Source organism: Nelumbo nucifera, chromosome 5 (assembly GCF_055504915.1).
Source record: "Nelumbo nucifera cultivar China Antique chromosome 5, China Antique-T2T, whole genome shotgun sequence".
NCBI lineage: Eukaryota > Viridiplantae > Streptophyta > Magnoliopsida > Proteales > Nelumbonaceae > Nelumbo > Nelumbo nucifera.
In genome coordinates, this window is record NC_142653.1 from 53,621,590 (window position 1) to 53,649,238 (window position 27,649).

The 27,649-nt window shown below is 39.4% G+C and overlaps 1 protein-coding gene across 1 annotated transcript; it reads right to left on the bottom strand.

Annotated features, from left to right (window-relative positions):
- Nucleotides 1–967: 967 nt before the first annotated feature.
- Nucleotides 968–27,407, bottom strand: LOC104596747 (uncharacterized protein At5g49945-like). The gene is made up of 3 exons (XM_010258023.3): nt 26,099–27,407; nt 1,570–1,773; nt 968–1,440 (listed from the first exon to the last, which is right to left on the bottom strand). Exons 1-3 carry the CDS (start codon nt 27,143–27,145, stop codon nt 1,210–1,212), a joined length of 1,482 nt encoding a protein of 493 aa, XP_010256325.1. The 5' UTR covers nt 27,146–27,407; the 3' UTR covers nt 968–1,209.
- Nucleotides 27,408–27,649: the final 242 nt, after the last annotated feature.

Here is a 27,649-nt window from a genome sequence, read left to right on the forward strand (position 1 = left end):
TTTGTTTCAAAGTTGGCGTGTGGGATGGAGAATAGGATTGCCACCCCAAACCCCAACTTGCCATTCCTAAGCGCAGCACCACACTAATCCTCCTAATGTACCAACTGAGCCACCCGTCAGTTGGCACCAAGTGGCTAAGAATAATCATCTATAATTGCAACCCTTCAATTTGAAATTCGGGAATTGCTGAATTAATATATTGATCATGGTTGAGGTTAGTACCAAAGCAAAGACGATCCATAAACAGCTTCAAAGTTCAAAATACTAGCAAGATTAGCATGATGATTACCTACAGTGCCCGGTAAACAGAACTCAAAAAATACCAGCAAGAGCAGAAAGTCTATTGCTTTGTCCTTAAATGGATAAAATAATTAGACAATATTCAAGGTTACAGTGTTCTACCCAACTGCAGCTTCAGAGTTCAGACGAAGGAATCCACAATAATCGCTAAAAAAACTTGGTTCACTAAAAAATCAAAGCAATAGGTTTTCCAGTTCAGCCACTTCAACTGATACTGAACTACCCCTTATCAAAATCAAATGGCAATTTGACCTGCCCCCATCAGGGCTCCAACCTGCGACCGCTAATCAGGTTCAGGGCAGGTTTCAGGGGAACCCATATCTCTTGTAACTGGATATGGTATTTGTCCACCCCAGCCCCGAATCCCCTCCATCTGAAAGTAGAAATGACAGACAGGGTGGGACAAATTCGAGGATCCCTGGGATCCCTGTTTCCTGCAGAGGGGTTGGGATTTTTAGGCCCGTAGGGGTATGGGGTGGGGTATTAGGGTTCATGGTCAGGGACAGAGCATGGAAAACCAGCCCGGCCCTGCCCTGCCCGTTTTACATTCCTAATAAAAACACAAGTTGGAGCTTGTTGACATTTAGAAGCAGCATAACTTTAGATGAGGGGGCCAGAAACCAATCGAATCACAAGTGGAACCCTATCAGACTAAATGCGTAAACGGAAAAAAAAAAAAAAGAAAGTTGCATTAAGAACCCGCAGGGATATTTAGGTCTAAAATTGGGCTGGATGCTAGTCTGTAAAAGCAACAACTATAAGTACATGGTTTGGGCTGAGATACTAATCTTAGATGGGGGACATATAGTTGATTGAAGAAACCCTGGTAAAAATCTGACTAAGAGCACCTGAGCCTGTGGAAGATAGCCCAAAAGTTTCATGAGCTTCCATGAAACTGACAATGTAGAACTAGTGAGCACGGGTCATCTTCACTTTTGGCATAGCCTTCCTCATCTGGCGAGAACGTTCTTTTGCTTCTTTCTTGCGAAGAGCTTCTGCAGTAAGTTTTGCCTCAGCCTCCTCCATCATCTTTTTCTTCTCCGCCTTCCTCTTCTGCAAAGCTTCCTGCCTAGCATTCATGAATTCTTTGTATGCCTCTTGAGCAGCCTTTGTTCGGGCAGCCTCTGTTTTAGAATGGACCTGCACTTACATGGAGGGAAAAGCCAGAATCATGAATGACCAGTTTTTTTGCAGTCAAAATCATAAATAACAATCATAAGTCGAAATAACAGATTAAACTACTGCCAGAGAGAAGGATAACTAACCCACCTGTGAACTGACTTTATACCGTCCAATTAAATCAATGTAGTAAGGTACAAGTGCAACCAATCGTGTCATGTCAGCCATGTGATTGGCATCTGGAAGAGCAAATTTGAACAGCAACATCTTCCTATGGGTGCCTGGGTGTTGATCAGAGAAATGCATGGAGATGAAACCCCTACCAAATTTCTCAAATGCTTTATCACCAAAGACCTGAATATTGATTAATCTAAATCAGAATCTCCACAAAACTCCTAAATCATAATGTATACAATGAAAGAAACGAAGTTCAGCTCCTTCATAAAGGTACAACTTCTATAAAGCAAAATGAGAAATTACAGGTTCAGAAATTACCAAGATTCTAAGACTACCCAATAGCGGTCATTGGCCCCTATAATTAGTTTTTATTTTCCAGTTCAAACCACACATAGACAAGGAGATTTATCAAATGCTAATTTATACAAGAGTAAAATTAATTCATTCGATCTTTTGACCAGATAATCTCTTATCTTCAATAAGCAATTGATGCATTAGCTTTATTTAAACAAAAAAAAAAATTACAATTTTCTATCCAAAAATTATGCAGAGCACTTGCCAACAATGTTTTAAAAAACGACCCGGAACTGGAACCGTTCTAGCCACCGGTTTCCGGATCGACAGTTCGACTGTCCAGTTTGAATGGATGGCCCATTCTGACAAATAATTAAAATAAAAAACAGCCAAAAACCATTGAATGGGTCGATGGTTCGACCGCCTGTGTCAACAGGTCGTTGACCAATTCAACGGTTTTCGGCCAGGGACTGGGTTTGGGGTAAAACGGAACCGGTTTCCTGGATGGTTCCCGGGCCAAACGGTCCGACTGTCTGGGTCAATGGCAGTTCGAAAACATTGCTTGCCAATCTCTGATGGATGAATTGACCTTGCTGAAAGATTCTCTGATTGAGAATTATTCCCTATTTTGTGTTTTGACCAATGCTGAAGCATTACAAAGCATTGGAATATGAATGATGAATTATTCCCTATTTTGTGTTTGACCAATGCTGAAGCATTACAAAGCATTGGAATATGAATGATGAGACAACTCTGGATTTCAAAAAAAGGCACAAGTACAGTTATAGAAATATAAATAGCCAATAGAATATGACATGGAGAGTACTCTGAATTTCTCAAACCCAAAGAATGAGCATCCATGTCAAAAAAAAAGGCACAAGTGCCGATCGTGCTTTAAAGTTTTTTTTTATGTTTTCAAGAAAAATATCTTTACTATATAATGCTGATCTTCGTGTCCAAACTATCATGTGAAAAATCAAATCCATTTATTTTCCTCTCTCCGAACTATATCCATCTCCCCCCCCCCTGCATGTCAGCTAGTCAGTTATAATCTTCACAACATGCCATTTTCCCATATCCTTTCTCCTTCCCTAAATAGTTAAAGGATATCAATGCCGATCTCGTTTTTTGTTTAGAAATTAACACTGCAAGTATTCTATAATACTCCCAATAGAAGATCCATTTTAACCAAAAGAAATGCATACCAACTTTCAGATTATCCAATATCATAGCTTATGCTTGTAACACAGCTGTTTATCCTGAAGCTTTTTATGAACATACATCCAAATTCAGAGCAAGACAAACGTTTCAAAGGGAGAAGTAACTTGAGTACTTGGATTGGGTAAAATTGTGGCCAAGATCAAATTACACTTGGAGCTCAATGCCAATATGACAATTCTGTCAATAATCAACTTCAGATACCACACAACAAACTTTAATATTATGAAGAAGATCATTAGTTACTAAACCCTTGCATAAAGCAGCAAAATGATGGGTTGAAGCAGGACAAAAGGTGGATCTATGTGAGTGCAGCATAGGAATGAAATTTTAATGCGTGTGCATTTTCAGCATTGAACCTGTGATACTGAGATACCTATACAAGCGTATCGTATCTTATCTTTTTTTAGGAAAAGGTAAAGTAATTTTATTCAACTAAAAAACATACAACCTAGGATCAGACCCAGAAGGGCGGCCTGAAGACTACAGCAGTTACACTTTCCACCAGAAATCAGAACAATAAAAAGAAGACAAATTCAGACTTTTAAATTCCTCATACAGATATCCAAGAAATCAGTTTGCCCACAGCTCTCTGAATGGTATCTTCAGGACTTTTGCCTTCCTTATTGAAGATTCTACTATTCCTCTCAGCCCAAATGGACCATAAAACAGCAGCAGGAATAGTCCTCCACACCAGGCTCCCTTTCTTACTAAGGCATCTCACCTTCCAACAACCGAGGAGATCCTTAACTGATCTAGGCGTTACCCAACGGAACTCCAAGACTCTGAGAAAGTATCCCCAATACGATACTAAGGGTATTGTATCTTATCAGATACTTCAACTTTTTTCTTATCAATCTTATCATATACTTCAATTTTAGTGTAAATTTCAGATTCAATATCATATCCAGCTCAGTGCTTTAAAAGCACAAAGCACAATAAAAGCACAAGGGCCTTTTAGCACCCTAGGTGCAGTGCACAACGTGAGGTGTGCAGTGCACAACGCGAGGTGTGCAGTGCACAACGCGAGGTGTGCACCTTTTCAAAGCAAGGAACACAATTTTTGAAAAAAAAATCAAGCAATAATAAAAAATAAAAAAACAAAGTTTGAAATTTAAAAGAAAATAATGTTTTAAAAAGCCTATTGGTTCAAACTAAAATATATAAACTGATAAACAAAACATATAAAACATACTCTAAGTGAAAATGTGGAAGTGAAAGCAAATATACATGGATTGTATCAAAATGTTTCAAGCACTCAACAATTCAAGCATGTGAAACTTTCAATTTCCTAGTTGCATTACTTCAAACAGCTAGTGTGATGTTAAACATCTTGCATTCCCAATCCTAGGAGATCAGCCCTCTGGTCTCCATAAAAGACACTTGAGGCAAGCCCAAACAAGTCCATACTAGGGTTAGGGTCCCAACCTAAACCTTCAGCCCATATGTAAAGAAATTAGTTTTGCGATTTTAGTCACAGTTCATTCCATTTTAGGATTAGAGACCACACATTAGTTGTATTATTATTTCTTCTTTAGTGGAATTTTTGTTTTTAAGTACTTGAAAGATCTATTTTTGTTTGTTTTAAAAGTTAATAGACCTTTTTTTCTCTGATAGGCAAAAGTGAACAGACCATACTAGTGTACAAATAACAATAAAAGGTAATTCAGTAGTTGACGAACCATTTCAGAAGTTCAAAATATGAAAGAATGAAAAAAAGGGGACAATTTTGAAAAGGTGCATGCTTAGGCTGAGGTGAAAGGCGAACCAGGCATATGACTTCTTTTAAAAGGAGCTGCACGTTGGTTCAGCAAGGTGCATACCCTCAAATTGCACCCCACCAGTGTGCCTAAGCACACCTGAGACATACCTTTTAAAACACTAATCCAGCTGTATCTTTGCCATATCCAGGTAACATAGCATAGAATTAGTAGCAAAGGTAAGTTTTGGTTGGGTTGACACAACCTGACTGAAACAGTTTTAACCATGTCCTAACCACCCAAAATATAGGAGATTAGCATTTTCAACTATCATTAGGTCTAATATTATATATGTGGTAGGCACTGAAGGGATTTTGTAGTTCTTAAATATCAAGATTTCAGCAATCAGGGGCATCAGATTATAAGGGAATATGGCTTTTAAGGAATAGAATGCTCTGCATAATTGATCATTTTGTAATTTGTACATGTCATCCGCTTGAGGGAGCCCCTCTCTCCTTAATACAATTTATACTTTTAGCTTCCAAAAGAAAAGAATATTATAAATATGGTAGTGATCATCAACAATATTATATATGTGGTAGTAGTATGTGTAGAGAGACTGGACCAAATGGGCCCTAGCCCATTATTATCTTATTGATTAGTTCTTTCTTGTTATTTGTTCTTAATGGGCCCTTTTCTTTATAGGCCTTTAATCCTTTTTATGTTTTCCAAGTATGCTGATGAGGTGGACACCCACTTAAGGGCAGACTTGTAATTTATGTAATCTTAGTAAGATTAATAAAAGATTAGTGGAGAAAGAGGAGATTATCGAACTCCTTTCTCCCTTCTCCATTCTTCCTTCTTCTCTTCCTCTTTTGCTATAATCTGAAATATTTTACTATTTTTTATTGGTCTAAATCACATCGTGGTATCAGAGCAGGTCTTCCTTCTCTTTTATTTTTTTTCCTTTTCTTTTCCCATACACTCTTCTAATCGAAAGGTGTATGGAGATATAAGTTGCTGATTATAAAGAGAACTTGTATGCCTAGTTGGTAGAGGGTTTGGAAAGTCAGAATCTGGTTGTAGATTGCCAAGAAAGTGGGGTTGCTGATTTTTTACCCAAAACCCTACCCGACTAAAGAGTTTCCAGTTATAGGTTAAAGAGACTGTTTTGGGTGTGGCGCTCAAGGCTTGGAGGGTTCCTTTTGATCTCCAAAAGTGGGTGGTTGCAATTAGAAAAGGTTTGGGAAGCTCTAGTTGGAGTGGCTACTTCTCTCTTTCTCCCCGGAGGCTAGGTATAGTGAAACCCTAGTTTTGAGATTTTTAAGTGTTGGACTGACCTCAATTAGGTCTAATTTGAAAACATTGTTCTTTTTATTTTCATTTGATCAATGAAGCAATTTGGAAGTGAGATGAAGCAGATCCCAGTGTCGAGGGTTGGTCCTGTAGATTCCATTTTGACAGGAGTGACTACAATCAAACTTGTTGGAACAAATTATTTAGCTTGGGAAAAATCCATTTTGACAGAAGATTTGAGATAGTGTTACAGAAACATATTCTCAGAAATTGAATGTTGCAAGGGCCTACAAACTGAAGAATGATGTGAAAAATCCGAAACAGGGGGAGAAGAGTGTAGCTGTCTACTACTTAATGTTGAAGTCACTATGGCAGGAGATTGATGTTATAGAAGCAGTTGTATGGGAAAGCACCAAGGATGCAAAGATATTCAGGAAATTTGTGGAAAGAAACAAGGTGTTTGAGTTTCTTATAGGACTTAACCTTGAATTTGATATTACGAGGTAGAATATTCTGGCCAAGGATGAAGTAACACTTGCTCAGGCTTATTCTATGGTGAGCAGTGAAGAGAGCGGGCGATAGGTACAATTATAGGGTCCACCACCTTCAAAACATTTTGCACATGTTGTAATAAAACCAAAGAGGTCAACTAAGAAGAAAGAGGTAATATGTGAATACTGCAAGAAACCAAAACATACTAAGGATACTTATTGGAAACTTCATCTAGATCTTCTTCCAGAGAGGTTTCAGAACAACAACTTTAAGAAAGATGGTTAGTCTAAAAAGCCTAAGAGTGCACATGTTGCTAACTTGCTACAGCATCTGAAGGTGAAGAAAAGCCTGTTGTGGGGCAGTTGGAAGCAGTGAAGGCAGAATTTGAGAGATATGGGAGGTTAATTAATCACTTGGAGACTACTATTCGGCTTCCTCCTTAAGCAACACCTCTTCATCCACATTTGCCCATTCAGGTATGCGTGCATGCTACAGCCTTAGGTAATCGTAGAATTCCTTGGATTATAGATTGTGGTGCATCAAACCATATGACCAGCATATCTAACATTTTCTGTTCATACCAACTCCTCTCTAATAAAGAGAAGATTTCACTTGCTGATGGCTCTCTTGCTCCCATCTTTGGCAAAGGGAATATTAGAGCCTCTGACTCCCTAGTTTTGTCCTTTGTCCTTCATGTTCCTAAACTTAGCACTAACCTTTTATCTATTAGTAGCTTAACAAAATAAATGAATTACAGCATAACCTTCTTTCCTACTCAATGTTTTTCAGGACCTGAAAACTTAGAGGATGATTGGGAGTGGCCATGAGGTGAATGGAATATATTTGCTGGATATCTCTGATTGAAGTCCTGGACCACCTAGTGGAATAGCCTTGCAATCTATCTCATCAGAGTTAATTGATAGAGTCATGATATGGCATTTGAGATTTGGTCATTTGTCTTTTTCAGCTTTGAGTCATTTGTTTCAAAAAATGTTTAATGGAATATTATGTGAATTGCTGCAATGGTTGGGTGCTAAAAGAGAAGGAAACACAGAAAGGAAGCAAATTTAGAGAGAGAGGATTGGGAAAGTAAACTGATAGTTAAAGCATCAGCTTGGATTGTAGATTGGAGGAAAGTTGCAGATTTGTTAACAGCGAGCTTGAAGTTGAAGAGTATGTTTATCTTAACCCCCTTCGAGAAAGATAAGGCTTTGCTGGACTTGCTTGAGAATAGAGTAGAAGCTGAGGCTTTAAATATCCAAACTGAACTCGGGAATTTCACAATATCAAGATGGTGTCCAGGGTCAAACTCCAAAGATTTCTTTGTTGAAGATGGGGTGCTGGTGCGACTCTTAGGCCTACCTTTTCACTTGTGGAAGCAAGAAACTGCTGAAGACATTGCTCTAATGTGTGGAGGATCACTAGGAGGTGTTTTCTGGGGAGACCTCTATTCAGCTTCCATTTTACTAAATGGAGTAAAACCTTAGGAGATACCTCGGAAGATAGAGGTGCAAGTTGAAGAACAGTTTTACTCAATTTGGCTGGCTTCATCCATTGAAACTATGCTTTGGAAAGAGGCTCGTAGGGAGGGAGATGAGAAAGGTTGAAGAAGAAGAATTGTGTGACAACAAAGGATTGGATGGTGGCAGCAAAGGATTAGGGATCCTGCAAGGAAAAGAAAGTTATACAAAAAAGGGCAAACATAACTTGAGAAGTTCAAAAGATTTGCAAAAGGAGGACAGTTTGAAACGTTCTCTACAAGGTAGCTGTTGGGCCTCTGACAAATCTTATGTCCAAGCAGTTACAAGTGGCGTCAGTCCTAAACTTTCAATTGCACATGCTTTTCTGCGAGAAGACCAGAAAGGGTTAGGAAAACATGCTGGAGATGGGATAATTAAACAAGTGGGTCAGGGAGAAAAAGACAAAACTAGATTTGGGGTCCCATAATTCAAAAAATTGGGCCGGCTAAATCGGGAGTGGTGAGGAGGCCCTTATAAAAGACAAGGGGTGGAAGTATTCAATGGGCCACAAATTTTAAGCCCATATAAGGTGGGTCAGGTGGACATAAGGAGCCCATTTCAGGGGCCCAACTTAAAAGAGAAAGTTTTAAAGAGGCACGTAACTAAGGGTGTGCCTTCGATAGATGGTAATAACCATCTATCTTCTTCCTCTTCGAGCTCAGCAAACCGAATAGCAGGAAGTTCGACCTCTGCGCATGCTGGAGGTTCGAAGCAATGATTTGCGACCACAAGTCTAAAACAACCGTCGCCCGAAAAGCGTAACCCAAGATGTGTTAGACGAAGTGATCCGGGCGAAAGAAGAAAGGACTTCCCTGAGTTTGAAGATTCTAAACGATTTTGTGAGTTTGGGTAGCATCGACCTAGACAGATCGAAGGACATCACTGAGGAAGACAACTTCGGAACGGAAGTTTTATTCCAGGAGGAGGAAGGAGATGGTTCTCAAAGTTATGAGGGAGACCCGAAGCTTATGATGGAGTGGCAGAAAGCTAACTATGGATGGGACTCAGATTCTGTCTTTACTCGCAAGGGAGACCAGCTCGTTAGCCCAGGAAGAACAGGTTTTTGGTTTGGAAAGGAAAGACTCTACCGGAATAGTCTGTAATGTATCGCCTGAAGCCAGACAGCAATGGAAGACTAACTCAACTGTAAGAAGGTGGCAAGGTGTTGATCTCCTACGAAAAATCTTCTATGCAGATCAGACCACAGGAAACATGATTAGACTTGCTTTCCTATGCCAGTCTCACTCCTTTGGAAGAATCTAACCTGGTCCCCAACAATGCAGGTATTTTTGCTCATTCAGTTTTAGTTATTGATGCTCTTCCTGTGGTTGAAATAGATACTCCAGCATCCCGAGATGAATTATTAGGCGGGGGGGAAGCAGAGAGATTAACACTGGTGTAGGTGAGAGGAGTGAGTTGGAGGTTAAAAAAAAAAGCGGGAGGAAGAGTTAGAATATGGGAGCAGATCTGTGCATTATTGGAGGAATATAAAGCAAAGGAGAAGGGACTAGAAGGTGGGGAACATGAAGCAAACCCTCAGAATAAGGAGTGTTATAGAAGCCCTTGGTTGGGGGGGAGGTGGCCCAGGTGGGTGAAGCCAGTGGGCCGGCTAAAAAGATAGAGGGGAATGTACAAAGGAAAAAGAAAAAAAGATCAGAAGTGGAGAGACTAATCTCAGATATAGAGGGTGATATCAAGTTTAGTGGAAGGGGAGAGAGAAGGAAGGGTTTTGTGTGAGATAGAACCGGGTTAGAAAGGGGCATCAAAAAGGAGTTTTATAATGAAAATCATTAGTTAGAATGCGAGAGGGTTAGGGAGTGCAAGAAAAAGAAGGGAAATTAAAGACTTGCTGAGAAGAGAGAAACCTGACATAGTCATGTTACAGGAAACCAAGTTGGCAGATTTGGATAGAAGATGGGTCAGAAGTGTGTGGAAATCAAGAGGAGTTTGTTGGACTTTTAGCTCCTTGGGGAAACTCAAGAGGGATAGTTACCTTGTGGAGGGAGGATGTTGTAGAATCAGTAGAAGAACCTATAGGGAGATTCTCCGTGTCTTCAAAATTCAAAAATGTGGAAGACGGATTCACTTGGGTGTTAACTAATGTCTACGGGCCAAATAGTTGTAGAGAAAGGAAAGGAATGTGGGAGGAGTTGTATGGAATACAAGGCTTGTGGGATGGTTCGTGGTGCCTAGGGGGTTTCAATGTAATCAGGTTTTGTAATGAATGAAATAATCCCCAAAGAACGATTACTACAAGCATGAGAAATTTCAACGACTTAATTAACACTTGTGGGTTAGAAAGGGGCGTTAGAAAGGAGTTTTATAATGAAAATCATTAGTTGGAATGCGAGAGGGTTAGGGAGTGCAAGAAAAAGAAGGGCAATTAAAGACTTGCTGAGAAGAGAGAAACCTAGCATAGTCATGTTACAGGAAACCAAGTTGGCAGATTTGGATAGAAGATGGGTCAGAAGTGTGTGGAAATCAAGAGGAGTTTGCTGGACTTTAGCTCCTTCTTGGGGAAACTCAAGAGGGATAGTTACCTTGTGGAGGGAGGATGTTGTAAAATCAGTAGAAGAACCTATAGGGAGATTCTCCGTGTCTTCAAAATTCAAAAATGTGGAAGACGGATTCACTTGGGTGTTAACTACTGTCTATGGGTCAAATAGTTGTAGAGAAAGGAAAGGAATGTGGGAGGAGTTGTATGGAGTACAAGGCTTGTGGGATGGTTCGTGGTGCCTGGGGGGATTTCAATGTAATCAGGTTTTGTAATGAATCAAATAATCCCCAAAGAACGATTACTACAAGCATGAGAAATTTCAACGACTTAATTAATACTTGTGGTCTAAAGGAATTACCCCTCCAACAAGCTAATTTTACATGGTCTAATTTCCAAGAAAACCCCATGTGCTCCAAACTTGATAGGTTCCTTTTTAATGTAAAGTGGGAGGATCATCTGAGGAATTTGGTGGCTAGAACTCTCCCTAGAGTTATGTCTAATCACTGCCCTATCCTATTAAGTCAAGAAACTCTAGGCTTTGGACCACGACCCTTCAGATTTGAGAATATGTGGTTGACTCATCCGAATTTTGAACGATTGGTGGGTGAATGGTGGAATGAAGACTTTAGAGGGGTAAAGTGGAAAGGTGTAAGGTTCCACAAAAAGTTAAAGGGATTGAGAGCCAGGATTAAAGAGTAGAATTGGGAGCAGTTTGGAAGGATAGAGGATCAAAAGAATAACTTGTTGTCTAGGATTGAGGATCTAGATTCCAAAGAATCTCAACAAATCATGAATGAGCAAGAAAGGAATTTAAGAAGAACCTTAAGAAAGGAATTGGAAGAAGTTCTTCTTAGAGAGGAGATTTCCTAGAGGCAAAAGTCAAGACAAATGGATCAAAGAAGGGGGCGACAATACAAAATTTTTCTATGCATTGGCTAATGGGAGGAGAAGAAAAAACTATCTAGCCAAATTAAAAGGGGATGGAGAGGAAGTAACAAACCAAAATGAGATAGCCGAAGTGTTGGTGGATCACTTTAAATCAATTGTAGGGAAGCCATTGAATAATAGACCAAAGCTGGAAGGCCTAGATTGGCCCAGACTGTCTGAAGAGTAAGCAATCCAGTTAGAGAGGAGTTTTGAAGAAGAGGAAATTAGGTAAGCAGTGTTTTCTATGGACAGATCCAAAGCTCCTGGGCCAGATGGATTCACCATGGCTTTTTATCAAGACTGTTGGAATGTGGTAAGAAAAGACCTTTGTGTTGTGTTTAAGGAATTTGAGGACAATAGCAAAGTAAGCCCGGGAGTTAATGCTACTTTCATAGCTCTAGTCCCTAAGAAGAAAGAATCAAAAAATCCTAAAGATTTCAAGCCAATTAGCTTGGTGACTAGCATTTACAAAATCCTAGCTAAAGTGTTATCTTTGATGATTAAAGTAGTGCCCGTCCATCATTAGTCAAGACCAAGGAGCATTCATGCAAGGGAGACAAATAACAGATCAGATCCTAATAGCTAATGAATGTGTGGAGGATATGAGAAAGTCTAGAAATCAAGGTTTTGTATGCAAGCTGGATTTAGAAAAGGCCTATGATATGGTAGATTGGAGTTTTTTATTAGAAGTCCTAGGGTGTTGTGGGTTTGGAGTAAGATGGTGTAATTGGATAAAGGGTTGCATAAGTTCTTGCCATTTTTCGGTCTTGGTTAATGGGGTAGTCAAGGATTTTTTCCCAACTTTTAGAGGATTAAGGCAAGGTGACCCCCTTTCCCCTTTCCTTTTCACCCTAGTTGCAGATGTGTTCAGTGGTTTGATTTCTAAGACAAACTTGGAAGGAGTAGTGAGAGGAAGGAATGGAATCAAGGTGACCCACTTACAGTTTGTTGATGACCTAATAATCTTTTGTGAAGGGGGTGATAGGAGAACAGTAAGGAACCTTAAGTCTCTGATAAAACACTTTGAGAGAATATCAAATCTAAAAATAAACATGGATAAGAGTTGCGTGGTGGGTGTGAATTTGGATGAAAGGGCTATTGAGTCTGTGGCTGAGTGTCTAGGTTGTCCCATTTCCTCTTGGCCCTTGCAGTATTTAGGTCTAACCCTAGGAGCCAACCCTAAGGAGAGCACCTTTTGGGCCCTAGTTTTGGAAAAGTTTGAGAAAAGGTTAGCCTCATGGAAAAGGAACTATATTTCGTTAGGGGGTAAAGTAACTTTACTGAAAACTTCCTTACCAAATCTATCGATATATTACTTCTCTGTGTTCAGGATTCCCATTAGGGAGGCCGAGAAGTTGGAGAGATTAATGAGAAATTTTTTTTGGGAGCCAGGGGAGAAAAAAAAGAATCATTTAATAAATTGGGGAATAGTATGTAGGAGGAAAGAGGAGGGTGGGTTGGGATTAGGGAACTTAGTTTTGAAGAACAAAGCTCTCTTAGGTAAATGGTTGTGGAGGTGGCCCTTAGAACAGGAGAGGTTGTGGCATGAGGTAATAGAGAGTATACATGGTAGTTCAAGAAATGGATGGGATGCTGGTGTATCGTATCAAGCCACGTTAGCAACTCCTTGGAAAGCAATTCAGAGCATCCTCCTTTTTTTCCTCAACTTTATCAGGTATAATGTCAATTCTGGTACTTCTGTTTTATTTTGGAAAGACATCTAGGTGGGCAATTCTACCCTTAAGGACAATTTCCCTTCTCTTTATTCCCTTTCTTGTTACAAGAACAAAGCAATCTCACATTTTCTTCCAACATCTGTTTCTCCTTCCTCTCTGAATTGGGACTTCGGGTTTTGTCGGGGCTTGAGGGATCATGAGCTCTCGTGTTTCAAACCTTTTGTCACTACTTGGAAGTGTTTTTCTGAACCCTCTCAGATCTGATGTAAAACTTTGGTCCCCTAATCCAAAAGGTTATTTCATGTGTACCTCCTTCTTTAAGTCCATTTGCTCTTCCTTGGGATAGTTGGGTTTTCCAACTAAGGAGATCTGGTCTAGACCTGTACCTCCTAAATTTATTATTTTCTGCTAGGAGGTGTTCTATAGGAAAATCAACACTTCAGACCTATTGCAGAAAAGAAGGCCTTTCATGTGTTTGTCCCCTAACTGGTGTGTACTTTGCAGGGCTAATGGTGAGGATTTCTTTCACTTACTTTTAACCTGTTCCTTTTCTGATGCTATTTGTAGCTGGATCTTTGCCTTGTTTGGATGCAGGTGGAATTTGACTACAACTGTAGATTCGCTCTTTGACCCTTCCTTCTTTGTGTGGCCCACAAAATTTGGTAAAACAATGTGGAGAAACATTAGAGCTGTTGCTCTGTGGACAATTTGGGAAGAAAGAAATGTGAGGATCTTCCAAGAGAATGAGAGAAATATTCAGAACGTAAAGGATTGCATTTTGACCAGAGTAATCCATTGGTTAAGATCATTGGAACCCTTTAAAATATACTCCTTTGATGACATATAAAGGAGTTGGATAGTTGTGGCTAGTAGCAATACTAGGAAGAGCAAGGTACTAGCTGTGTGGGTGCCTCCTTCTAAAGGCTGGACAAAGCTGAATTTTGATGGTAGCAGCCAAGGAAATCTAGGCCCTTCAGGGATAGGACGGGTGCTGAGAGATAAAGACAGCAATATCTTAGCTTTATTCTCAGGCTCCATGGGTATAGGAGACTCCATTAGAGTTGAGCTTCTAGCAACGGTACAAGGTATTCAGCTTGCAAATCAGTTAGGAGTTCAAAATTTGCTTATTGAATGAGATTCTAAAGTTGTTGTGGGTTGGTTAAAAAATCAATATTCAATTATTTGGTGCTATAGGGACATTATGAGGAAAGTTAATTGGTTTTCAAGGAACATGATTGTTAATTCTCAGTGGGTGGGTAGAACAGCTAATGCCATAGCGGATGGGTTAGCTAAGCAAGGGGTATCAAGGGAACATTTATTCTAGGCAGCTCTGTAAACTTTCATTTTCGAGCCTGATGTAGTACTTTGTTGTTGTTGAGGAGAGGTACTAGCTCGTGCCTCTCCTCGGGTACTCTGTATTGTAACATCGCATTGTTTCCTTTGAATAAAATACCATTCATTTATCAAAAAAAATATCCCTATCAAGTCTTCATTGTGAGTCATGTGAACTTCCAAAACATTGTGGACAATCTCTTTCAGTGAGTATAAAATATCAGTTTCTCCTTTCCATATTGTGCACTCTGATGTGTGGGGGCCATATCATTTATCTACTATGGGGGATTACAAGTATTTCATCATTTTCATTGATGATTTCTCTCATTACACCTGGATTTACATTATGAGATCCCGGGATGAAATGCAAAAATTGTACAAAAATTTCATGAACTTATTTTTACTCAGTTTAATACTCGGATCAAAATATTCCAATCTGATAATGCAAAGGAATATTTTGAGAAGAGCCTTTTCTCTTACATTGATACCCTTGGAGTTATTCATCAGAGTTCTTGTTCCTACACTCCACAACAAAATGGAGTGGTGGAAAGGAAGAACCGACATGTGGTTGAGGTTGCGAGGAGCCTCCTTTTTGCTTCTCATGTTCCTGTTAAATTTTGGGGGAATATTGTCCTTATAACTACATACTTGATAAACCAAATGCCTTCCCGAGTTTTGGGTTTTATTAAAACCCCCTTTAGCCTCCTATTTCCAAATGAGGATCTCTTCTCTCTTCCTCTCCGAGTGTTTGGGTGCACTTGTTATGTTATGTTCATGTGTCTTCTTGGGATATGCTTCCACACAAAAGGGGAATTGTTGTTTTGATCCGGTTCGTGGCACTCGCTTTGTTTCCAAAGATGTCACATTTGTTGAGTCTGTTCCTTTCTTTGGTACTTCTCCTGAGGGGGAGCATTCAAAGGAGTTGTTTGCGATATCACCATTTGTTCCTCTTCCAATTCTCATTGTCTTCTATTGAGTCTCTTCCCATCGAGTCTTCTAATGGGTCTTCTTCTCATGTTCCTGCTCCCCCTCCTCCTCTTGCTCATCTTCCCACATTTTCTTCCCATCTTATTGTCCAAAGGTGGTACCAGAGACAAAGACTCAGGGATGTGCAAGTTGTTTCCACACCTTTAGGTGAGCCTCTTGCACCTCCCATCACTACTGAGGTAATAAGTCAATCATCTTCTACCACTTCCAATACCTTTCCTAACCAATGTTTTAAAAGGCGTGGGAGGTGTACGCCTGGAGGCGCACCACCAGGCAAGGCACCCCCAAAACGCCCGGAGGCGCATGATAGAAGTGGTTAGACCTTTGAGGCGTACGCCTCATGTACAGAGGCGTGGACAGAGGCATACGCTTCTGGCACACCTTTGGAAAGAGGCTTACGCCTCCCACATGTGGCATTTCTAAACATTTACAGATTAATTGTTTTTAAGTTTTTATGTTCTTATTGGTGGGGCCACGATTATATCATGGTCCCCATTGTATACAATCATCTTTTAAGTGTAAAAGAGGGGGAATATCCCTCTTTCGATTATGTTCTAACCCAAACATTAGGGCTCGAAAGAGAACTCTGAAGTCTGAAGACTCTGAACTGTGTATGTGCGAACTGCGAAGAACAAGACTCACTCAGTTTCAAGTTTCAACCTTAAACTTTGAGTTCGTGCAATCTGGTATGTTTTTTTTTTCTTTTCCTTTCTTCTTCTTCTTCTTCTTCTTCTTCTTCTTCTTCTGCACTCTGCAACCTGCAAGTTCGAGGCTTTGAGCAACCTGCAATTTTTTTCTTTCTTTCTTCTTCTTCCGCACTTCGCAACCTGCAACTTGTTCTTTCTTCTTCTTCTTCAAGCAACCTGAAATTTCTCAGATGTGGTCTTATTTTTTTTATTCTATTTTAAATTGCAACCGAAGAGAGGTTGGAGGCTTGGAGCTGCTGAACCAACTGACCAACCTGGGTGGCTGTGAACTGTGACAAAGCTGCAACGGTTTTTTGGATAATAAGCTTCAACAGTTAGTTGTTATGTTCTCCATTTCCTTTTTCCTTTGTTTATTTGTTTCTTTTTTTTCTTGATTTCAGTAGCTCTGTTTCAGCCTTCTTGAACAGAGCTGCATGAATAAATTATGCCACACAGCCATGTTTAGTGGACCGAATAGGCCAACTGGACAAGACCCAACTGCTGGCTGTAACTTCATCAGTTCAGCGGTTCAGCCTTCAAATTTTTGCAGTGTTGAATTTGATAAATTTTGCTTCTTTTGAATTTGATAAATGGTTTATTGATTTTTCTTGTGAATTGTAGAAAGTAGAAACTGAATGCTCATAGAAAGTAGAAATTTGAAGTGAATGATAGAAATTATAATTTGTGAATTTTAACTAATACTTTTTTTTAATTTAATTAGGTGCTGCAATTTGATATTTTGATCATTTCTTTGATCCATATTTCATCAAGATCCTAGAATGTCTAGAAAGGATTTTGCTTGGGAATATGTTAAAGAAGAGAAGGGGAAAAAAGGTTATATTTATTGTGCATTTTGTAGTAAACTGTGCACAGGAGGTATAAACCGATTAAAACATCATTTGGCCGATACCAAACATGGAATGAGTGAGTGCAAACAATGCCCTGAAGAGGTGAAATTAAGATGTAGAAATGCACTTACCGAATTTGAAGTGGAGAAAAAGAATAAATCTGATTTTGTGGCTAGTGTTGGGAGGTTTAATCGGACACCTATGACTTCTCAACATGGGAGTTGTATGGCTCCTAATCCTAGATTTGAGGAGTCTATTGTGGGAAGTGGAAGTGGGACTTCAGTCACTCCACAATCATTTTCACCACGACCAGCAGGCGCAATGGATCAATTTGTTTCATTTGAGACACGGCAACAGACTTTAAATTCAAAATGGAAAAAGATCAAAAAAAAGATGTTGATAGGGCTATTGGAAGATGCTTTTATGCCAATGCATTGTCTTTTAATTTGGCAAATAGACCTTATTTCAAGAGTATGTGAGGCAATTGCAAATTTCTGTCCAGGTTATAAACCTCCATCCATGCATGATCTTCGCACTAGAATTTTGAAAGAAGTGGAGAATATAGATAAATTGATGGATGAGTATAAAAATTCATGGAAGGACTATGGTTGCACAATTATGTCTGATGGATGAACTGATGGAAAAAATAGGTCCATCTGATTCAAGTGGGACAATGTTTTTGAAATCTATTGATGCATCTGATTCAATTAAAGATGGTGAGCTTCTTTTTAAATATCTTGATGATGTTGTTGAAGAAGTGGGAGAGGATAATGTGGTTCAAGTAATCACAGATAATCATTCAAGTTATGTGCTTGCTGGAAAAAAGTTGATGGAAAAGAGGACAAAATTGTATTGGACTCCTTGTGCTACACATTGTATAGATTTAATGTTAGAGTCCATTGGGAAGATGAAAGTTTTTAATGAAACAATTGAGAAGGCAAAGCAGGTTACAAAATTTATTTACCGCCATGGATAGGTTTTAAACTTGATGAGGAGTTTTACAAAAAACCGAGAGCTTTTACGTCCAGCAATTACTCGGTTTGCCACTGCTTACTTGACATTGCAAAGCATTTATACAGAAGCAACCTCTTCAATCAATGTTTGCTTCTGAAAAGTGGAATGGAAGCCATTGGAGTAAGCATCTTGAGGATGTCAAGGCAAAACAAACTATAATGTTTGATAGCAGATTTTGGCCTCAGGTGGCATTTTGTGTAAAGACCACTTTGCAAATAGTTGCAGTGTTGAGAGAAGTTGATTTTGAAGTAAGACCCTCAATGTCTTATTTATATGAAATGATGGATTCAGCAAAGAAGCAAATTGTATTTGCTTGTGGTGGGATAAAGAGAAAATACATGCCTATTTGGAATAAGATTGATGAAAGATGGACCCCTCAACTTCATGTCCCTCTTCATGCAGCAGGCTATTATTTAAACCCACAGCTACGCTATTTGAACGCATGAAAAGGATGATTCCTGATAGGCATGAGTGTGCCCTACCAGATTGCTAGTTGGATACGTATGATAGACATGGCAACCGATACGAGGAAGAGGCAATCTCCTGGTACGTGATTATTTGTTTGATAATTAGTATGCAACTATGCACAATTACTAATGTCTTGTTAAATGATATTTTTGTAACTAATTGGTGGGCACGGTTTGGAACCCAAACACCAGAGTTAACAAAATTTGCCATTCGAGTTTTGAGTGTTACATGTAATGCTTCTGGTTGTGAAAGAAACTAGAGCACCTTCGAGCAAGTTATTATTTATTTTCTTATTTACTTTTTAGGTTTCTATGAAATAGTTGTGTTTTTTTTTTGTTAATGTTTTTAATAATATATATTTTGTCATTGTACTACATACACACAAAAAAGAGAAACAAATTGGAGTAACAAAGGTTAAATGCTTTAGTTTTTGTGATGTATAATATGAAGTTGAGGGAAAGAAACATGAAGAGGAGGGCAAGTGCAAATATTGATCCCATTTTGACACAACATGTGGAGGAGGATGAATGGATTACTGAAATTGAGGATCCAATTCTTCCAACTAATCCTTCTTGGGTGGATAATGACTCTTTGGGCCTTGAAATTGCCATAGTTGAAGATGCAGATACAAATTTAGTAGAACTAACAACCCCTACCAACAAAGTAGGATCAAGTGGAAGAAAGAGGGGCTCAAGTGATGGTGGAAACAATACATTTGACCATAGAAATCAAAAAGCTCAAGCTACTAAATCTCAAAGTGATAATTAGTGTATATTGATTTTATTCTTCTAGTGTCCAATTAATTTTCTAGTTAAGGATTATTAAGTGAGGTGATAATTGCAATTGGATTTTGTTTGTAGGGGCAAGGAAAGGGAAGAGTGTTGAATTAAATTTGATTGATGAGGATGAAGATGATGAAATAGGGAGAAATGAACCATGTGATGTGGATGCAACTCTTGAAGCAGATGATGATGCCTTTATTATTCTAGAAGAAGATGATTTAGAGTCTTTTGATTGAGTTTCAGTCCTTAGAGTTTTGTTTTTTTGTGATCTATGTTTCAACTTTCAAGAATTGTATTTCACATTTCCACTATGCTATATTGCTAGTTGGAGTTGAAAACTTGAGATTTGGAACTGAAATATTGATTGAAATGAAATCATTTTAGTGTTATACATGTTTTTATGCTTAAAATATCTATTTTTTATTAGTATACCCATTATAATTATAAAAAAAAAATACATAGTTGAGGCATACGCCTCCCTGTGCTCGGGAGGCTTACGCCTCTCGCATTCTGAACTATGCCTCACGCCTCTAGGTAGTGGGACGCCTCACGTCACGCCTCAGCATTTTAAAACACTGTTCCTAACCTTAATCTCCCTATTGCTCTTCGCAAAGGAAAACGGAAATGTACAACTCATTGCATTTCCAAACACCTATCCTACAACCTTCTTTAACCTTCCTACTATTCCTTTCTTGCCTCTGTTTCCACACATGTGACTCCCAAATTTGTGCCATAAGCCTTATCCAAACCAAAATGGAGGGATGCTATGATGACTGAATTAGATGCTTTGCAAAAGAACAATACCTGGGAAATTGTGGATTTGCCTGAGGGAAAGGAACCGGTTAGCTGAAGGATGCTATGATGACTGAATTAGTGATTGTCTAACAACTATCCCTGCAAAGAGAACACATAACAGGAAACAAACACCATATTTTGAATGAAATCACAAGTGTTGATTTACTCATGTACCACTTCCCAACAGAAGGCCTTTACTTTAGGAGGAATAGGGCCATGAAACTGCATAACCAAAAAATCATGGCTTAAGAAAGAATTCAAAGAAAGGGCATCAAAAAAGACATGTAGGAAAACACACCCTAAGCACAAGCAACCCAAATCCTACAATCCCCTCTAACCACATTCAAGTTAAAATCCCCTAAAGACCCCAACAAATAAATATAGCACTAAACTCCTCATCTTTAGTACCTCTCCTAAAGCTAAAGTTCCAAGATAAACCAGTGAAGGTCAAGGATAAGCAATCTGGAACCAAAGAACTTTTGAATGCAAGAGAATACAAAGAAGGGAATCAATCCTTGGGAGGCAAATCCTCCCACCACAAACCCAATAGAACTTTGTTTTGTCCCCAGAATGAACCTCCAGTCTAATGAACCAAAAGAAATCTAAAGATAGAAAGGAGATAACTTTCCAAGGAGCACCATGAGTTGATCTAGGAGTCAGCCCCACATCCCAACCATCAGCCAACATCCGTGATAAGCAATCTGAAACCAAAGCATTTTGAATGCAAGAGAGTGCAAAGAAGGGAATCAATCCTTGGGAGGCAAATCCTCCCACCACAAACCAAATAGAATTTTGTTTTGTCCCCAGAATGAACCTCCAGTCTAATGAATCAAAAGAAATCTAAGACAGAAAGGAGATAGCTTTCCAAGGAGGACCATGATTTGATCTAGGAGTCAGCCCCGCATCCCAACCATCAGCCAACATGCCACGAATGGGAATCTCCATAACCATTTCCCCAAAGGAGCTTGATTTTTGATAGCCAATTTGGTAATCCCTAACCCCCCTTTCCTTTTTCCGTCTACAAACAATGTCATAACTAATTAAATGGCCCTTCCTACTAGCTCCTAGCTCCCAAAGAAATTCTTTCATAATTTTTTACCAGTTTGCAATAAAGGATTGGACCTTGAACACAAAGAGAAAATAGATAAGTAGGTTAGCTAAAGTGAACTCAATAAATGTCATCCGACCCCCCAAAAGATATAAAACTCTTTTTCCAATTGGTCAATGTTTTGGAAAATCTATCTACAATGGGATTCCAAAAGCTATGACTTATAGGCATTCCTCCCAAAGGTAGCCCTAGATATTTTAGTGGGCACTCCCCCCTCTCACATCCTAATAATCTTGCAATTCTCTATACTGATGGAACTTTGAAATTCAAACACACTAAACAACTCATACTCCAAGTCACCTTTAACTTCAATATCCTTTCCATACGCTTTATTAACAATTGAAGGTTTCCAACTCCTTCCTCACCCATTTTCTCATAAAAGATAATAACATCATCAACAAAACATAAATGAACCACCTTTACATTCTCTATCTCCAAACCTCTATCCTCTCATCAAGACCAACCTGTCTAACCCTAGTAATGCGTCTACTTCGGACATCTAAAATGATTGTAAATAGGAATGTGATAGTAGATCACCCTACCTAAGGCCTCTTTTAGCAGGAAAGAAGTCTCTAACTACCCCATTGATCAATATAGAATAATGACAAGAGGAAAGACATCCTTTTACCCATCTAACCTCAAAACCATACCTCTCCAATGTCAAATCTGAGGACCAATCTACAATGCCATAATCTTTTTTGAGATTCGGTTTCCATACCCATCCTTTGTTTACTCCCCTCTTCAAATCTTGCACACGCTCATTAGCCACCAATATTTGGTCCACAATTTGTCTTCCTGAAACAAAAGTCCCATGTGGTTGGGAGATAATAGCAGGCAACACTTCCTAAAGCCTAAAAAATGAGACCTTAGAAATAATTTTATAGAAACTCCCCACAATGATGATAGGTCCAAAATCCTTAGGTTAAGCTGGCTCTCTAATCTTTGAATCAAAGTCACAAAAGTTGCATTGGCCCAAATATTTTTTTTATAATGCCTCTACCAAAAAAAAATCACCAAATACTTCAGCTAAGTCATCTCTAATGATCTCCCAACAATCTTGATAAAAGACCATTATAAACCCATCAGGTTCAGGCCCTAATGCTTTGTATCTCTTCATTGAAATTATTGCATTTTTTATTTCAACCTAAAACAACTTTTTCAATCTTCAGCACTTTCCCTAAGGTTGGCCACTCTAGACCTTCCACATCTAATCTTTGTTGTTGAGGGGTGCTAAAGAAATTTTTGAAATGATCGACAAAGATTTTTGCTATTTTATCCTATTGATTAATTTCTCTCCCCCTACAACCAACTTCAGGACTAGATTCCCTCTCCTAAGTCCTACCATTTTATATGACGTGGAAATATCGCAAGTTACCAACACCTTCTAGTAAATGAGGTCGGGTCCCCTCCAGCTACTGGGTGGAAGAATTTTTTTGTTTTGAAGGATCAGTAGAAAAAATTTCATTAAACTGAAAAAGAGGTACAATACAAGTCATTTGTTGTCAATTTGACAAACCAAACAAAGTTACACCACTCAAAACTGAAAATAAATCTTCATTACAGGGATGAAACTCAAGAGTACTCCAAAATTTTTCTAACAAATCAGCTTTGTTTACTTCATCTAACTCTGGAAACTGTAGAACCCAATCTGCTATCAGATTACTCACTGAAGCTACCAGAAGATCAATGGATTTTGACTTGTCTTCAAAAAGAAGTAGTGGAATAAACAAATAGACTTGACAAAGTCTAAATCCCCCACAGAATTACAAATGAGCCCAAAACATAGATTGTCTTTGAACCCCTTGCTTAACTAGACCATCTGCCAAGCTGTTTGCAGACCTTCTAACCCAACTAACTTGAATGAGCATGTCCTTTGAGAGACAGTTGAACCGTCTGAGATCATTCCTTAGATGCCAAGACACTCCTTCCCCCTTCTTTAACCAGTCCACAACTATTTTGGAATCACCTTCAATAATTAACCAGTCCACAACTATCTTGAACCACCTGAATACATTTCTGAATTGCCATAATACCCCTTCTCCCTTTTTCAACCAACCAATGACAATTTTTGAATCCCCTTCTACAATCAGTCTTGTAATTCCCATTTCCTTAGCTTTTCCTACCCCAACAATAGAAACCAAAAATTCAGCACCCTAATCAATAGGCCCCGAAAACAGGCCACAAATGTTTCCATTGCCATCTCTAATCACTCTCTCCAATTCCGGCCGGTCCCGGATTTCCATGAGTACTTCCATCAAAGTTACTTACACACCTTGACAACTATTCTCACATATTTGTTTTATATATCTCACATATTCTCTTCATATTAAACAAGATTCTGCGGAATAATATCATAGATAACATTCAAATTTCTCTTGATATTGGAAAGAAATTCCTACATTTGTAAGAACCACCACAAAATTTAAAACCCTGAATTGTATTAACCAAAGGATGAAGGGCGGGACTTCCTTTTAAATTTCAGTCACCTTCAACTGTGTAGCCAATGACCCAATAGTTGAGACGGTCACTCAGCATCCCTACAAAAAAGGGAGGCATGGGATTAAACCTGCAGAATTGCAGGCTCTCCATGGTATGGCCAGGGGAATTAATGTGCACCCCTCTCTGCCCCACCCCTAAGTCCCTTTGTATTGTGCACGGTGTACTACATAATACACAAAATAAAGTGGATACTTTTTATCCTAATTCTCAGTATTTGTCTTGGTCAGAACCAGGAAAATTGAAAAATGACTTGGAAACAGCCTCTTTGTATGTGCAAGGGAAAGGCTGTGTACATCTGTCCCTCCTCAGACCCCACATTGGTGGGAGCCTCATGCATTGGGTTGTCCTTTTTTAGAGTCAGGAAAATCCTCTGTTCTTTCCCTTTTTTTTTCTCCATAAAGGGAAAAGACAATTGAAAAATGACTTCAATAGGGATCTTCTACATTTATCCTTTTGTACAAACAAATAAAGAAGATGGTCCTATGCCACAAAAGCAATATTTTTTTTTTGAAGGATAAAAGAAAATTTCATTAAAGAAAAAGAGATTACACGAGAAAGGTGACAAGAAATCACTCGAGAGGGAAACGGACACTAACAAACTTACACCCAGGACCGCCTAAAACATAAAATAAACATGACAAAATACTCCACATTAATGATTAACCACCTTCAATCAACTCCATACTCAAAGACCTTAATCAGAAATCATACACCCGATCTCTCTACATCACCTCCTCAAGACTTTCCTTCTCCCTGTCAATTTCTTCATCCCATAGATCACCCTTTTTCTTGATCTCCAATTCCTACACCTCTCTTCCATCCTCTTTCTCGCAAACACCTCAAAAGCCTTTTTAGTAAACTCCTCGCCTCCCCAAAAAAAATAAGCTAAGACTTTTACCAATCTCAACTTGTCACTCAACAATTTTCTTGATAGGGACTCTTCTAGATCCCTCCTACTCCTCAAAACTGCTATCAGCCAATCTCACTTCAGAACTGACAGCAGATTGGATTTCTTTTTCCACCTGATAACCTGAACTGCTGAGAGCCCGAGAATCCACCTCCCCAATCTCTTCAAATGATGATGCTAAAACCTTCCTCCCTCCTTCCCGTATCCACACGAAAACTACCAGTCAGCTCTTCCTTAATTTGCCATTGGACAGAATCATTTTTCTCCGCTTGGGTAGGTGAGCAGCAAACCACATCCAGACCAACATTTCCTCCTTCGGAATTTCCTGAAATGCTTCCTGAGTCAGCCACAATAGACTCTTTCCAGACCCCGTTTTCCTCCAGCCCGGGCTTCTCTTCTTTACTGTCCTCATTTGGGCCACTGGACAGAGCTTTATTCTCCTGAGGAGTCGAAGATGGAGTACCGGCATCCTCCGTTAGAGCCGCCCCTTCAACTTCCGCCATAAATTGCTCGCAGCAAACAGGTGAATTCTTGCCTATGCCAGGGCTCCAGACATAATCGCTTCTTGTGTTCTCCTCCACTGTCTTCATTGTGTCTTCCTTTTTCTAACCTGAAAGTCACTCATTCCCAGCAGTCGTCCTTTCCCCTTCAAGCTCTAACTGTAGAAGGTTTGCATGATCTTGTCCATCTTTTTGGGCATGACAAAACATCTCAGAATATACGTGACAAAACATTGCAATATCAGTTCTAATAATCTCTCTTTTACAATTTGTACGTGACAAAACATCTCAGAATAAGAACCTTTTAAAGCTCAGGGCTAAGTATATAAATCTACCCTTTTCACACTTGAAAAGGTCACAAGTGGACATAATAATGTAAGAAAAAAAAGGAAGGCAATATGTGGTATTTACATGGACTCCAACCTCATAATCAAGGATTCTCCATTATGTATCCGTATTAATTATGGTTCTCATACTGCATAAGAAATATATTATTATGCAAAGTTGAAATAAGAGCACCATCATCCATCCTTTCTGTCTTTTCCTTCTCTACCTTCTCAGATAGTCTCCATATAGTTGAAACAAGGCTTTATTAAGCAGAATCATTTCCCCTCAATTAATAAAATCCATGGGCATCCATACATTAATAACATGACCTACGAATTATCGAGTGATACTTCTCAATTAATAAAAGTCATGGGCATCTAAACTTTCTTATTAATTCATGGAGTACTAGTATAAATCCCTTGTCCATCAAAGCACCGAAATGCATTGCAACATTAAATTTTTCATCACTATAGTACCAAAGAACCACAGAATTCTAGCAACTCCAGCCACTTTTATAATCCAAATACACACACAAAAAAAAAAAAACACGAGCAATCACAATAATGTAAAAAAAAAATCAAGAAACAATTGAAAATCCAAAGACAGGAAAAAAATGCAGCAAACTGTACCTGATCAAGCACAGCCTCAGTGATAAGGTCCCCAGCCACTTCCCTTGACTCCGAAATAACAGACAAATCCTCTACAACCCATTTTCTGTTAGTTGGTTGTGAGACCAAATTCGCAAACCTCTGAAGATCCTTAGTTTCTTTCTGCATCACCTTAGCAGCCTTCTTTTTGGCAAGCGCGAAAACCACCTGATCCATGGCATCATCATTCATGCAAACCTCAAAAGTAATCTCATCCTTACATGGCACAATAAAATTGTAAATCCTCGATATCAAGTCATGACGACTCTGAAGCTCCATCGTCGCCAGCAAACTCTGGCAGTATCTTCTCCCGCTCGCATAGAATTTAAACACATTCTGCCCTTCTTTCAACAGCAGAGGCGTGTCTTTACCGTCCCCAGTCCCCAAAAGACTGAAGTTCTTATCAAAAATCGAATCCTTGGTGGCAAACATCGCCGCCCAAGCCAATGCAATATTCTCATTTGCTCTCCTTCCGGCGAAGTAATTAATTATAAATGCAATCAAAAAACTCCCGCAGAGGATCTCGACAGTGTAAGATCGAACAGTTGGCGGTGGCTTCTCCACCGGCTTGGAATCAGATTCGCCGGGGGACGATGGGGTGACGTTCTCCGGCGATTTTTGGTCTTGCTGAGGTTCTTGAACTGGGAGACCCTCGAATTCATCTTCATCCCAGTAATCGAAGGTGGTGGATGAGGGTTTCGGGGTGGGATCGGACGGTGGAGATGGGACGGCAGGAGATTCAAGGGGAGGACCATGGTCGGTTTCGAAGTCGGATTGAGTAAGAGTTGGGGGAGGGAGAGGAGAACGAAAGGGTAGATCGGTAATTTGAGGGGAATCGGAAGTTTCTTCTTCTTCGCCTTCGTCACCGAAACCTTCGAAATCAGCGGCGAGGGCGGAGCAACGAGTGAGTTCTTGGCCGAGGAGGGAGAGCACGGAGAGTAGAGCTAGGCAGTACCAGAGAGTGTCGCCCCGTGGGGCCAGAAGAGAATACATGGGTCGAAACCAGACTGAGGAAGTGGGTTTCGCCATGGCGGAGAGAGAGAGAGATGCACCTCCAGAGCTAGAGAGGTGTCATAACCAATGTAGATCGTGCCAGTGAGAGGGATAACCGAATTTGCTACCAAGAGATGGTGTCAACTAATAATAATCTAGGAAATGTTCGGATGCTGGGGCAAGAAATGATGTCAGCTAATGTAGGAAATATTTGGGCCTCGGAAACAATCTACGGCCGTTTAGAGGGCTGGGCGAGTGAGAGGAAGAATGAGCTCAGCTGCTATGAAGATAGGGCTAGCAATATTTGATATGATATGTGAATACTACTTTAATATGATATAAAGCTAGTTGATTTGGGTTTATTTTAATATTTTTTGTGTTAAAATTGTACAATGATTAATAAATGTGTCAATTATGGAATGACCCATTAATTTGAAAATAACCTGTTTATGACTGAAAATATATATCTGGATGAAATACTATAATGGTATGACATTGAATGGATTTTATGAATTTAATTAGATAATAGATGATTGAAAG